Source organism: Coregonus clupeaformis, chromosome 13 (genome assembly GCF_020615455.1).
Source record: "Coregonus clupeaformis isolate EN_2021a chromosome 13, ASM2061545v1, whole genome shotgun sequence".
Taxonomy (NCBI): Eukaryota; Metazoa; Chordata; class Actinopteri; order Salmoniformes; family Salmonidae; genus Coregonus; species Coregonus clupeaformis.
Genome location: NC_059204.1, coordinates 55,850,718 through 55,866,068, shown reverse-complemented (window position 1 = coordinate 55,866,068; position 15,351 = coordinate 55,850,718). Strand labels below are relative to the sequence as shown.

The 15,351-nt window shown below is 41.5% G+C and overlaps 1 protein-coding gene across 1 annotated transcript in view; it reads left to right on the top strand.

The window, feature by feature from the left end:
• The first annotated feature begins 327 nt into the window (after positions 1-327).
• LOC121579939 (moesin) overlaps positions 328-15,351 on the top strand; it is a 38,246-nt gene continuing 23,222 nt past the window's right edge. Inside the window, exons 1-2 of the mRNA XM_041894947.2 lie at positions 328-636; positions 12,206-12,289. Coding sequence (XP_041750881.2) covers positions 625-636; positions 12,206-12,289 — 96 coding nt within the window. The 5' untranslated portion in view covers positions 328-624. The remainder of the gene's footprint in view (positions 637-12,205; positions 12,290-15,351) is intronic.

The following is a 15,351-nucleotide window of genomic DNA, read 5'->3' as shown; positions in this document are numbered from 1 at the left end:
TGAAACTGAGGAGTATTTCTGTCGGTAATGAAGCCCTTTTGTGGGGAAATACTCATTCTGATTAGCTGGGCCTGGCTCCCCTGTGGGTGGGCCTATGCCCTCCCAGACACACCCATGGCTGTGCTCCTGCCCAGTTATGTGAAATCCATAGATTAGGGCCTAATTTATTTATTTCAATTGACCTATTTCCTTATATGAACTGTAACTCAGTAAAATCGTTGAAATTGTTGCAAGTTGCGCTTATATTTTTGTTCAGTATAGTTCAACTGCTCACGTTTAACTGGAGTTTTACAAAGGCATAACGGGTCATTGAGAATACAGGCGGAGTCTGCTGAAAACTCATTTTAGTATGTCTTCATTGCGTTGGGTGTGGTTTTTCAGTCACAGTGCCATTAGCAGGAAATCAAGCTCTGGACCACGACTTTGAGGCGAAACAAAGAACATAGTAAAATACGAGTAGCCTTCTTTAGGTTGTGGGAAAAGTTTGAAATCAAAGATTAACTAAACGTGACGGACGATTTTTCAGATTGCGCACTTTATCTAATGGACAAAAGTTTTAGTTGACTCCATTGTTATTATCGTCCAATTCCTGACATCAGTGACTAAAGACAGAGAACTGCAAAAATGCCAAAGACGGTGAGTAGCATTTTTTAGTGTGTGGGAACAGCTTATTTCTAATATTCACATATACATAGACGTTATTTAAAACGCCATCTCTGGTCAAAATGTATTCCGGTCTTGTTAGGTCGAGAAAGATAATTTAGCCTATGATAGGAGAAGGTAAAATGTTTGGATTGACTACCCTATATTTTTTCATAAGGATCTATTCCAAACAATAAACTAAATGAAGCTACTGAATTTGTCTGACTTTGTATCCTACAGTAGCCTATGGGTATAGGTTCAGAAAAGGTTTCGCGCGCATCAAATGAATGAAACGTTTATTGTCTCAAGCATCTCCAAAACTTGTTTTATTAACGATTTCAATGAATTGATAGATAGCTTACAATGTTGCCCAACGTTCTTTTTTGTTACCCTAGGTTTGTGTCAATTCAATGAACCGTTATTTTGTGTCAACCTATGAGCTATCGACAATCCCCCCTTCCTGGAACGTGATTGGCTTCCGAATGAACTTTAAAAGAAGTTGAATGGGCCTGCGTTGTGTTAAGATCAACTCGATCCCAATTTATGAACAATTACGTCAGACATTTTAAACGTTATTATTCATATAAATGCGGCCTATTAGTTCGGATTTCGTTGGCAGTAGGTTTACCTGATGTTCCCATGGCCCATTCGTTGACGTTGTTTGTCTTTGTGTTACCCCGTAGTACAACAGCTAGCCTGACAGATGCTCTCTTCAACAGTGGACTCCTATGGGAGTCTGTCCTATAGGATTACTATTGAATGATGCAGGTCAGGTCACTTGCAATCTGCTCTATCAAAATGTAGTCTATACAAGGAGATACAGGATCTAATAGTACTTAGTTTGATCTATGGCAAACCTTGGCTAAGTTTACCAGGCCTGTGTGATTAGATATTTCCTACATAGCCCAGCCCAGGGAAATTTAGTTCAATGTAGAATCCACTGAATCAGTTCTATTGATGTTATATTGCATTGCATCTGTAATTGATTTGATTTCTACATTATCTTTATCAAGTATTTACATCAAATTAGGAACATTGAATATGCCACTCTGTATAGCATCATAGCAAAGGCCTACTACATGATTCAGAAGACAGAAAAGTAAGACATATCATAAAAAATCATTGCGATCAAATGCGCCTCAGGTAATGACAGTAAAATAAAGTGTGGTATTGTGACATTTAGCTTTAAGACGTTTAACTCATGAGAATATTATAGTTTTTAGTTGTATTTATTTGTTATCTTTGTATATGTATTAACATGTCTTTTCACACAAGTCATCCTTGTGTCCCCCTACCATTAGTGTAGGCTTTGCTTCTTTTGGCATTGTTACAGTTTCCCAAGGAACTGTAATCTAGTGACTCAAGGTTTCTGAGATTACGTCAGTTCCTTTTTAGCCATTTCCTGGCTTGCAGTCTCTTGACACTGCCACTGAAAGCCTTATTTGGTGTTTCACAGCACAGACTCCCCCTTCTCCACCCTGCACAACTGCAACTGCATGGTCCTCAGCCATCGTTTCAGCACTTGAGAGTCTTTTTATGTCATTTCAGCAAGCCATGACACCCACCACTCAGATTGTTCTGAAATTGCTTCTGTAGTTAGAAACAGATAAGATTAGCATTCCTGCAACATTATTTATTGAAATAATTGCATTATGTACCATAACTTTAAGGTAATTGATTACCACCAAATTGGCCCCTTTTAACCGTATCAGTCCAGAGACCCCAGAAAAACCCAGGCTTTTCATTTATCTGCATGTTCAGCGCTTATATTTAGCCTCACAATTAAGTGTTTTACAATTTTCTTTTTAGGACAGCCAGGGTTACAAGTAGAACACAAAACAATTTGACATAAACAGTTGCAGTCATGGTCTGCCAAAGCAAAAACCGGATAAAAAGTAATTTATATGAATGCTGTAAGTACATAAATTGTTTGCTCAGTGGGAAATTAATATCCAACTAGTCAGTGACAATTGTGTTTGGAGTTTGACAGCATCTATGTGAGCTTATTACAGTATTATGACACTATGCCCTGAGATTTCCTATGATTTCTATGTAGAAGAACCCCTTACCTTGTAACAATTATTGTGTAGCTTGTGAGCGTCATAGAGCAAACGTTACACGTGCGTGTTCGTGAGTGTCTCAGCTTATCATAGATAGCTTAATAGTTTTTAGCTCAAACCATTCTGACTCTACAGACGTTTTTGTAAAAAAAGACCCAGCCCTGGGCCCCTTCGTGATCTGCCGTTGTCTCACAAACACCTCTCTACCTCAGCGCTCAACCGATACAGAAGAAATAGACAAATCCAATGGTACAACCAATAAGTCTGTAGGTCAAACACACAATGTTTAAAAGGGGTTAGACGTCTTAAATCACGCTCACGTGACGGTGGGATTCATTGGGATTCACATAATATTTAATAATTATAGTACCCAACATCCGATTTGGACCAAACTTCTTCCTACTATTGAGTAAGACATGAGGAATCCAATAAAATGATCAAAAGCCACCCACAGACCCCCCACACCCCACGCCAATCCCACCCCAACAACCAGTATACAGTATCAGGTCTCTATGTCTGACAAGTAGTATGGAGCTGCGGCTTGGAGTATTACTTCTTCATCCTATGTAATGTATTTCCTGTGAATCTGGTGTTGTTTTTTCCCCCTGCTAAGAGAAATTAGCCATTGAAGTCACTTGCATTATTTACCATAAATTAGTGTGAAAGTACCCGTTTTTGCCCACTAGGTGCCGCTGTTCCTGCTACATCCTTTTATCAATGTTGCTGGTCTTTTGTGTTTATTAAATTGACCACAACATTTTCTTTGCAACTTTGGGTAGAAAACCAACAGCTTTTGCTCATGATGAAAATACATTGTGTGGTCATCCTCACAAGTCAAGCCAGTCCTCCATGAAAGCAATTCAGTTCCTCCATGAAACCATCACCAGATTCACAGGGAATACATTACATAAACTGAAGAACCAATCCTCCAAGCCGCAGCTCCATACTATTTGTCAGACATAGAGAACTGATACTGTATACTGGTTGTTGGGGTGGGTTTGGCATGGGGTGTGGGGGGTCCATGGGTGTTTTTTGGTAATTTTATTGGATTCCTCAAGTCTTACTCATTGTTGGGAAGACTTATGGTCCAAATCGGATGTTAGGTACTATATTTATTTAAGATGAAATGAATCCTATAAATTAAATGGGCCAATTTGGGTGCAAATCAATTAGCTTAATTTCTCAGAGATCAAATTATATTTCAACAAAATAATGTTTCAGGAATGCTAATCTTATCTGTCTCTAACTACAGAAATTATTTCAGCACAATCTGAGATGGTGGGTGTCAAAATCCTCTTTCTTGTGCTTTGAGGTGAAACGACCCTTGAGGTTTTTAAGCACTTCTACAGGTCTCCCCATGTCAGAAACCAAATTGACTCCTGTCTCGTTAACAGATTACTCAGATAATGTTATAGTACATATGTTATAATATGCTATTTTACATCAAATAAAACATCTTATTACATTCATAAGACCCTTTCATCAATGGAAAGTTACTTGCACTCTGGTTAACATTCCTTTTGATGTACCTTTAGACTCTATAACTATACACATCACTGAGAAATGTGTTGGTATTCTGTGAGGTTGCTTTCCTTCAGAAATATAATATTCTAATCAAGAGCCATTTCTACTTCTTAACGTCCATAAAGTGAACTAGTATATTGGCTTGAGTATAATTGTGTTAGCTGAAAAGCCTTAGTTCTTCACAAACAACAAGAAACAGAAACAAGTGAATTGGAAAGACCAGTGGTATGTAAGAAGGGGATTAAGCAGCTCTGTAAATGCAGAGCTGAGATGAACAATTTGTAATAAACTAAACTACAGGCGGTAGAGTGTGTGAAAGGCAGAAATTATGCAAACCTTTGGGGGCTTCAGCCCGTAAATGGAGGATAACTGTGCGGCAGGTCTGAAACATCTCTCCCTGGCTGCAGAAAACCAACCAGTGAGTTGTCTTTTGTTGTTTTTTTGTGTGTTTTTGAGTTGATTTAGATTAGGTTTGTTAGAAACAAAACTACATTTTTTTTTACATAGGATCTCACTCTAGGTTAGCATAAAGCACTGCAGTATTACTTAGTAATGAACAATAATGATTCTGATAATGACCTTATCAATATGTACTGAAGTAGTTGCTTTAAGATGTTTGAACACAGAGGAGGCATTATCTGTGATTCATGAACCTGTTTTGAAAAAAGGGTAAGTCATAGTACAGCGAGTTTAACTAACTTGAATCTAATAGAAGACTCACACATTCAATCTGAAAAGATATCTACATAATTGAACATTTTGTATTGATTCTGTAAAACAGACTTTAGTGGTACTTTAGAACATGTTGGCTCTATGGAGAAGAGAGGTAATAGTTTGAGGCTAACCTAAATCTCAGAATTTCGTGGAATTAAGAGAGAGCTTTTAGCTTCTATGTTAGTGCTTGTGCCTCTAATCTTCCTGTTCATGTTATTGACCTTCAAACATTCTATAATTACTTTTCTAATTGATTGTATTCCATTTGTATATGGGAATTTGCTTGTGAATGGTTAAAATTCACCTCCAAAACAGATAAAAGTATATGTGACCAAGAATCTAACCACATAGTACTGTATAGGGATTATCCATCACTTCCCCTTCAAAGTTTATTTGTTTGTATTTCAATCATTATATCAGTGAAAGATTTGGCTTTTTGGCTTTGTTGTATTGAAAAGACCGATGTCTTGAGGGGTTACAGTTAAAGGAGGTGGCATTCCGAAATGTTGGAAAGAAAAAAGTCTTTTTTTCCTAGTGATTGGTGTCCCAGTTTATAATAATTTGCTGACGTAAAGTGTGCATACTTTACTGAAATACAGTCTATAGCTAAGATTTGTTATAGCTTTGTTTGCTGCTCAGTATGACCAAATTCCCTTTACAAGACAGAAAAAGCATTGAATGTTCAGAAGGCAAAATGGAAACATTAACATGTATCCTTGGTCCTGTTATGATGAGTGATGTTTTGCTGCTGTTCTAATAATAGTGTGTGAGAAGTTTTCCGAGCTCTGGCCATGCGAGACCCACCCTTACCAAGCAGAACTGCACATTCTTAGTTCCTTTTTCATGTGAGAGATGAACTATTTTTACCCAGGAAAGTCACTTCTTAACAACGACTGGCGGCCAAGGACCTGTTGGCCTGAACTACACAATTAAATTATGTCTAATCTGTAGGCTATGTCATGTTAAGCAGTCTGTCTGGTTGGCTGGGAAAATATACAGTATAGTGTATGATTTAGGTGATTAATCAAATCATTAATACAAATCCATTTTTAACATGGTGACAGACACAATGTGGGCCTTACATGCAAATCTACTTGCATTAATGTCTTACTGGATCTTGTAGTGACAATTTACAAAGTACAAAGAGTCACTGAAGTTAGATTCAACTCACATTTGTGGTGTGGCTCAGTGCATAGTTTATACCATAAAATAAATAGCTATGTAATAGACAGTTATAGGCCCTAACTTGTATACAAATATAAGTTATCACTCATGGAATAGCCTTGTATCTTAATCATAGTGAAATCTTTCCCAATGCTCTGCAAATGCACTTAACGCTTAATTTCACTGGCAAATGTTTATGTTCATGTTGCCAAAACATGGATAGGGGAAATTATTAAACATCATCCAGCTAACCACTCCATAGAAAACTGGGCTCTACCTTTTTCAGAAATACACAATTGCTTAGGTAAAAACCTTTATGAGAAATGTGTCCCAGATATTGTTAAATCAAGAAAACAAGGAATTAAAATATGCACTGTTGAAGTTAAGTTGTATTTGTTTGGGAACCAACAATGTCGAAGGTTTGTACCATTCACTTGTAGATAGATGGCTGAATGTGTCTGGGTCCTAGTTTGTTCCTGCTCCTACAGACCTTGGCCCAGTCACAGCTCTACTATACAGCCCTCTTCTCTGTGTGCCGCCGCCAGGCCTCATTCCAGCTAAAGCTTTACCCTCTCCAGCCCTCTGCCCTGTCCCACCGGCCCGCCGGTGATGACAGGAAGTGACAGGGTGACAAGTGGCCTGACCAGCGAATCGGGGCCTGCTGACACAGAGGGGAAAGAACGCAGCCCTAATCAGCCACACAGCTGGAACATAATGCATGCTATTGTGGCTCAGCTCAGGCGTGGGCCTCAGCTCTGCTCAGTTACACCCCCCCCACACACACACACACACACACTGAAACACAGGCTGGCTGATTGTGCATTTACAGTTTTGAGAGGAAAGAGAACATGGAGCCTTGTCAATATAGCTGTATTAATCACTCTCACAGCGTAGGATGAACATATGTTTAGGGTACACAACAGGAGAAAGCTTGTATACCATAAAACATACAGTATATAAGACAGGCAGCATACACACTTTTGTTGCATTCCTTTTATGTTCATACTGGCTATAAGACTGCTGTGATTGTTGGGCCATGATGTACAGTGCATTCGGGAAGTATTCAGACCCTTTGACTTTTTCCACATTTTGTTACGTTACAGCCGTAAGTGGATAAAATAAAACAATCTCATCAATCTACACACAATACCCCATAATGTCAAAGCAAAAACAGGTTTTTAGACATTTTTGCAAATGTATTAAAAATAAAAACAGAAATACCTTATTTACATAAGTATTCAGACCCTTTGCTATGAGACTCGAAATTGAGCTCAGGTGCATCCTGTTTCCATTGATCATCCTTGATGTTTCTACAACTTGATTGGAGTCCACCTTTGGTAAATTCAATTGATTGGTCATGCTTTGGAAAGGCACACACCTGTCTATATAAGGTCCCACAGTTGACAGTGCAAGTCAGAGAAAAAACCAAGCCATGAGGTTGAAGGAATTGTGTCAAGGCACAGTTCTGGGGAAGGGGTACCAAAAAATTTCTGCAGCATTAAAGGTCCCCAAGAACACAGTGGCCTCCATCATTCTTAAATGGAAAATGTTTGGAACAACCAAGACTGAGAAATCGGGGTAGAAGGGCCTTGGTCAAGGAGGTGACCAAGAACCCGATGGTCACTCTGACAGAGCTCCAGAGTTCCTCTGTGGAGATGGGAGAACCTTCCAGAAGGACAACCATCTCTGCAGCACTCCACCAATCAGGCCTTTATGGTAGAGTGGCCAGACGGAGGCCACTCCTCAGTAAAAGGCACATGACAACCCGCTTGGAGTTTGCCAAAAGGCACCTAAAGGACTCTCAGACCATGAGAAACAAGATTCTCTGGTCTGATGAAACCAAGATTGAACTCTTTGGCCTGAATGCCAAACGTCACATCTGGAGGAAACCTGGCACCATCCCAACGGTGAAGCATGGTGGTGGCAGCATCATGCTGTGGGGATGATTTTCAGCGGCAGGGACTGGGAGACTAGTCAGGATCGAGGAAAGATGAACGGAGCAAATACAGAGAGATCCTTGATGAAAACCTGCTCCAGAGCACTCAGGACCTCAGACTGGGGCAAAGGTTCACCTTCCAACAGGACAACGACCCTAAGCACACAGCTGAGACAATGCAGGAGTGGCTTCGGGACAAGTCTCTGAATGTCTCTGAGTGGCCCAGCCAAAGCCCGGACTTGAACCCGATCTAACATCTCTGGAGAGACCTGAAAATAGCTGTGCAGCGACGCTCCCCATCCAACCTGACAGAGCTTGAGAGGATCTGCAGAGAAGAATGGGAGGAACTCCCCAAATACAAGTTTGCCAAGCTTGTAGTGTCATACCCAAGAAGACTCAAGGCTGTAATCAATGCCAAAGGTGCTTCAACAAAGTACTGAGTAAAGGGTCTGAATTCTTATGTAAATGTGATTTTTCAATATGTCAAAACAACTATCTTTGCTTTGTCATTATGGGGTATTGTGTGTAGATCCATTTTAGAATAAGGCTGTAAAGTAACAAAATTTGGGAAAAGTCAAAGGGTCTGAATACTTTCCGAATGCACTGTAGTAGTCTAGACGGAGGTATCCATGATGGCTAGCTCATCAGGTTTTGGATGCCTGCTGTTATATAAATAATTTCTAGAAATATAGTCAAATATTGTTGATTTTTCAAATTCCAGTTTTGGTATCACGATTAAGATAACCCAATACTAGTATATGTTGAATAACCCAAAGCTAGTATTGCAAGTGTTTTTCTGTACATGAACAGTTACTTTGCTCATTTACAGTGGGGAGAACAAGTATTTGATACACTGCCGATTTTGCAGGTTTTCCTACTTACAAAGCATGTAGAGGTCTGTAATTTTTATCATAGGTACACTTCAACTGTGAGAGACGGAATCTAAAACAAAATTCCAGAAAATCACATTGTATGATTTTTAAGTAATTATTTTGCATTTTATTGCATGACATAAGTATTTGATACATCAGAAAATCAGAACTTAATATTTGGTACAGAAACCTTTGTTTGCAATTACAGAGATCATACGTTTCCTGTAGGTCTTGACCAGGTTTGCACACACTGCAGTAGGGATTTTGGCCCACTCCTTCATACAGATCTTCTCCAGATCCTTCAGGTTTCGGGGCTGTCGCTGGGCAATACAGACTTTTAGCTCCCTCCAAAGATTTTCTATTGGGTTCAGGTCTGGAGACTGGCTAGGCCACTCCAGGACCTTGAGATGCTTCTTACGGAGCCACTCCTTAGTTGCCCTGGCTGTGTGTTTCGGGTCGTTGTCATGCTGGAAGACCCAGCCACGACCCATCTTCAATGCTCTTACTGAGGGAAGGAGGTTGTTGGCCAAGATCTCGCGATACATCCTCCTCTCAATACGGTGCAGTCGTCCTGTCCCCTTTGCAGAAAAGCATCCCCAAAGAATGATGTTTCCACCTCCATGCTTCACGGTTGGGATGGTGTTCTTGGGGTTGTACTCATCCTTCTTCTTCCTCCAAACACGGCGAGTGGAGTTTAGACCAAAAAGCTATATTTTTGTCTCATCAGACCACATGACCTTCTCCCATTCCTCCTCTGGATCATCCAGATGGTCATTGGCAAACTTCAGACGGGCCTGGACATGCGCTGGCTTGAGCAGGGGGACCTTGCGTGCACTGCAGGATTTTAATCCATGACGGCGTAGTGTGTTACTAATGGTTTTCTTTGAGACTGTGGTCCCAGCTCTCTTCAGGTCATTGACCAGGTCCTGCCGTGTAGTTCTGGGCTGATCCCTCACCTTCCTCATGATCATTGATTCCCCACGAGGTGAGATCTTGCATGGAGCCCCAGACCGAGGGTGATTGACCGTCATCTTGAACTTCTTCCATTTTCTACTAATTGCGCCAACAGTTGTTGCCTTCTCACCAAGCTGCTTGCCTATTGTCCTGTAGCCCATCCCAACCTTGTGCAGGTCTACAATTTTATCCCTGATGTCCTTACACAGCTCTCTGGTCTTGGCCATTGTGGAGAGGTTGGAGTCTGTTTGATTGAGTGTGTGGACAGGTGTCTTTTATACAGGTAACGAGTTCAAACAGGTGCAGTTAATACAGGTATTGAGTGGAGAACAGGAGGGCTTCTTAAAGAAAAACTAACAGGTCTGTGAGAGACGGAATTCTTAATGGTTGGTAGGTGATCAAATACTTATGTCATGCAATAAAATGCAAATTAATTACTTAAAAATCATACAATGTGATTTTCTGGATTTTTGTTTTAGTTTCCATTTCTCACAGTTGAAGTGTACCTATGATAAAAATTACAGCCCTCTACATGCTTTGTAAGTAGGAAAACCTGCAAAATCGGCAGTGTATCAAATACTTTTTCTCTCCACTGTATATGAATCTGTAGATAGTCTTTAATCATGTTTCAACATTCCTGAGGTAAAAACACAGTCTTTAAATAGGCTACTATTCCTTATACCACTTGTGTAATTACAAAAATGGCAGAGCTTGCTATTATTAAATGGTAATGTTTTTACTGTGTTACTGCACAGGTATAAGAGCAATGTTTTATCATAATCACATATTAGCCTACTGTAAATGTCGAATGAGGGCAGAACCGTGAGATAGAGAGCTATCCTCTTTGCATGCATGTACGTGTGTGTGGGTGTTAAAAAATCTAAAAGAGAAATTGTGCTGGTGTAATCACTGAGCAGAAGGGATCTCTGAGAGGCAGGCAGGCAGGCAAGCAGCAATGTGATGAATTACAGGATGTAGTCTCAGCGAGCTTCATGTTGGGTGGCTCACCCTCGCCTTGCGAGGCCCAGCTACCAGAGGATGTGGTTACTTCCTGTAGTGGAGCAGCTCGGTAGAGAAAGAGAGCTGGGGGAAAACATGTTCCCTTGGTACGCTAAAACCAAAAAAGTATTTCTGCTGCAGCTACTCTTTCAGAGAGGTATACTCATTCTTATCACTATTGTCCAGTTGCTAAACTCTTTCATTTGACATGGTGTCAGTATAGTAGCTATATAGAGAGAGTTTTTACTTCTGTGTAAAATCTTCTCCCAATAAATTCTGTTCAAAGTTCTGTTATCAAATTTCTGTTAGTGGACAAGTTTTATTGCATCATGAAGAGAAAATATTTTCCCTTTGGTTTCTGTAAAGTCAGTGTGCCTCTTTTTCTAATATAAGGTGATAATACCTCCCTCATTAGGTTTCCTGCCATTATTTTAATTTAAATTTTTTCAGGGTTTGAGGCTGATCAATATTTTTATTCCCCTTGTGCAATTGCCTGTACCTCTCTCCTATGCCTTTGAAACACTGTTATTGTCTGTCCCACCCTCCCCTCTCTAGTGAGTAACGGAGTTTAAATGAACATGCAAATTAATTATGTCTCAAAGGAGTATAGCCAAAGATTATTTAATGGAATAGTATGAACATGCAAAAAGTATCTCAAATGAAGACAATGTTTCACACTGCTTTGATAAAAGTCGTGGTTGAGTATCAGTCAAAATTGTTGTATTATGGCTTTTGGTTACCGCCGTCGAAGGAGTATTTGGAACCTAACTGATGTACTATGATGCATTGGCTGCCTGCTCGTTAATCTGTTCCGTAGTTATCAGTTTACAAACCACTGTGATATTCTGGACACCATTTATTCTGAAGGTATGTGTGTCCACCCTGCTATAACTATAAATATTTCAAGAGATGTTTCTGATTTATAAGTTACTCTGCCAAAATGTTTAATCAAAAATAGTTTTTGCGAAGTTAGTGTGCTTATATGCCTGGCTCTGTATTGTCTTGTAGGTGCACTCCTGACCTGCTGTGAAACCCTACTGCCTGGGGTCATAGGCAGATCATGGTTCATGCTAATGCCTATAAGGCCTATTCCCCATTGATCAATCCAAAAATTACATTTGTATTAGCATAAATCACTCTAAGTAACTCTATAACTGTCTCTATAATGTAGATTGATTCTCAATCTCAAATCAATCTCAAATTCTCAATCAGAGGCATCTAATTTGATTAGCAAATATGTTGTAAATCAGTTATACCATCACATGTAACTTCTATTTCGATGGAATTAATTGGTTGTCAGTCACAGCGTACTAACTCTATCATTTTGGTTTCCTCAACAGATTAGTGTGCGAGTTACCACAATGGATGCAGAGTTGGAGTTTGCCATCCAGCCCAACACAACGGGAAAGCAACTCTTCGACCAGGTAAGAACCTTGCTTGCTCTACTGAAACATGGCAAATGACATGTTCTTGCTGTGCTTTCTTCCAATGCCAACCAGTGTAAATTGCAAGCAGGGAAATGGAAGCCCAGTTGTGGGACAGGAGTGGAGGGTCTATTTTAAGAGGAACTCTCACTCTCTCACTGTTCTCCTCATTGAGTCAAGCTGTGCTCTATGGCGTAGTCTCTAGTCTCTCCTCAGCTGCAGACAGAATGTTAGTCATAGAATCCACTGGCAGCACAAAGGAACTCCATTTCCAAGACAATAAAGGCACGCTTTGTCCTGCTAACTTTTCATTTGCACTTGCTTTCCAAGTGGGCAGAGTAATTTCCCCTGGTGAACATGTGCTCGCTCGTTGACATTACACCATTAGAAATAGACTACATTACCAAAAGTATGTGGACACCTGCTCGTCGAACACCTCATTCCAAAATCATGGGCATTAATATGGTCCCCTCTTTGCTGGTATAACAGCCTCCAATCTTCTGGGAAGGCTTTCCACTAGATCAAATCAAATCAAATTGTATTTGTCACATACACGTGTTTAGCAGATGTTATTGCAGGTGTAGCGAAATGCTTGTGCTTCTAGCGCCGACAGTGCAGTAATATCTAACAAGTAATATCTAACAATTTCACAACATATACCCAATACACACAAATCTATAAAGGAAGGGAATTTAATAATATATACATATATGGATAAGCAATGACAGAGCGGCATGGACTAAGATACAGTAGAATATTATAGATTACAGTATATACATATGAGATGAGTAGTGCAAGATATGTAAACATTTTTAAAGTGACTAGTGTTCCATTTCTTAAAGTGGCCAGTGATTTCAATAGGCAGCAGCAGCCTCTAATGTGCTAGTGATGGCTATTTAACAGTCTGATGGCCTTGAGATAGAAGCTGTTTTTCATTCTCTCGGTCCCAGCTTTGATGCACCTGTACTGACCTCGCCTTCTGGATGATAGCGGGGTGAACAGGCAGTGGCTCGGGTGGTTGATGTCCTTGATGATCTTTTTGGCCTTCCTGTGACATTGGGTGCTGTATGTGTCTTGGAGGGTGGGTAGTTTGTCCCCGGTAATGCGTTCGGCAGACTGCACCACCCTCTAGAGAGCCCTGCGGTTGCGGGCGGTGCAGTTGCCGTACCAAGTGGTGATATAGCCCGATAGGATGCTGTCAATTGTGCATCTGTAAAAGTTTGTGAGGGTTTTAGGTGCCAAGCCAAATTTCTTCAGCCTCCTGAGGTTGAAGAGTGTTAGGCCTACTGCTGCTAGGTAGCTCTCTCTCTGCTCTCCCCCTCCCCTCTGTCTGTCCTTGATTGCAGGAGTGAAGTCTGGTGTGCGGGAGTCAGGGTTCCAGCTGCAGCTCATTCACCATAATCACCTCAGCCTTTAAGACCCGGTCAAACTTTCCACTCATCGTCAGATCATAGTCAAGACAACCATATATTTGGAACCTGACTCCTGCCTCCGCTTCACTCCTGCCACCACCATCCTGCTCTCCACTATCGGGCCTCTCCTTTGGACTCACCACGGACACTAGGACATTACGGTACCACACCTGCCCTGACCTGGATCTGTACCCTCCCTGTAACCTGGACTTGCTCTTCCCCATTTATTGGAAACCTGGACTATTGAACATTATAATAAACCTGTTAAAACTTCTCTGGCTTGGTGTACTTGTCTGCATTTGGGTTCTATCCAGTTAAATCATAACAGTATGATCTGACCAACATGAACCCAGCAGACAGTAGCTCGGATACCACCCCAGAGTGCACTCAAATTTGGACTGCCATAGCCAATCAGGGCATTCTACTTGGCCAACATGATACCCTGTTTAAGACGATTGCTGAGGACAGTCAGGTGCTGCTTAATCAGGTTCAATTACTCACCAATCAAGTGTCTGCCCTTACTACCCCTTCAGCCCAGATCAGAGAGCCTTTTGTTCCTGCTCCAGAGCGCTATGACGGGAACATGGGAACCTGTGGCGATTTTTTGACTCAATGCTCGTTAGTGTTTGAACAACAGCCCCTCACCTACGCCTCAGAAAGAGCCCGTATTGCCTACCTTATCAACTCTACTAGCGGTTCCGCTCGTGCCTGGGGATCCGCGGTCTGGGAGAGTCAGTCGGACATTTGCAACGCTTACGTTGCCTTCACCACTGAGATGAGGAAGGTTTTTGACCACCCCGTACGAGGCAAGGAGGCTGCGAAACGGTTGTTTTCTCTTCGGCAGGGGGCTCGCAGTGTGGCGGAGATGGCAGTGGAGTTTCGGACTTTAGCAGCAGTGAGTGGTTGGAATGACGAGGCATTACAAGGGGTGTTCATCAATGCTTTGTCTGAGACTTTAAAAGATGAATTGGTGTCATATGATGAATCGCCTACGCTGGATAATCTTATTTCACTCACTATCAGGTTGGATAATCGGATTCGGGAGCGCCGCCGGGAGAGGAGTGTTAGTTCCAAGCAACCTGTCTGTCATCAACAAACTCCTCCCTGCATCGTCCCTACGGAGAGAGCCGTGTCTTCCCGAGTCGATACGAGGAGCACTGAACCCGAAGCAATGGAGGTGGGTCGTGCACGGTTGTCCTCAGAGGAGCGTGCACGTCGTATTCAGGCTCGGGTCTGCCTGTATTGTGGAGAAGCTGGTCATTTCGTTCCTTCCTGCCCAGTTCGTCCGGGGAAAAGGGCCGGCTCATCATTTATGGGAGAAGTTTTGGTGAGCCGAGCAGCGGATTCTTCCTCTTCTCCCCGCATTCTGCTTCAGGCATCCCTCCAGTGGCTGTCCCAGAATTTCTCTGTTAGTGCGCTGATTGACTCTGGTGCCGACGCAAAGCTTTTTGGATAGAGAGTGGGCTCAACAAATGGATTTGGAGACTGTTCCTATGGACTGTCCGCTGCAGGCTAAGGGTCTAAATGGACAATTGTTGACCCGCATTACCCATCAGACTGTTCCTGTTTGTCTTAGAGTGTCGGGAAATCATCAGGAGAACATTCAATTCCATATTATCGACTGCCCACAGACTCCCCTGGTCCTTGGTA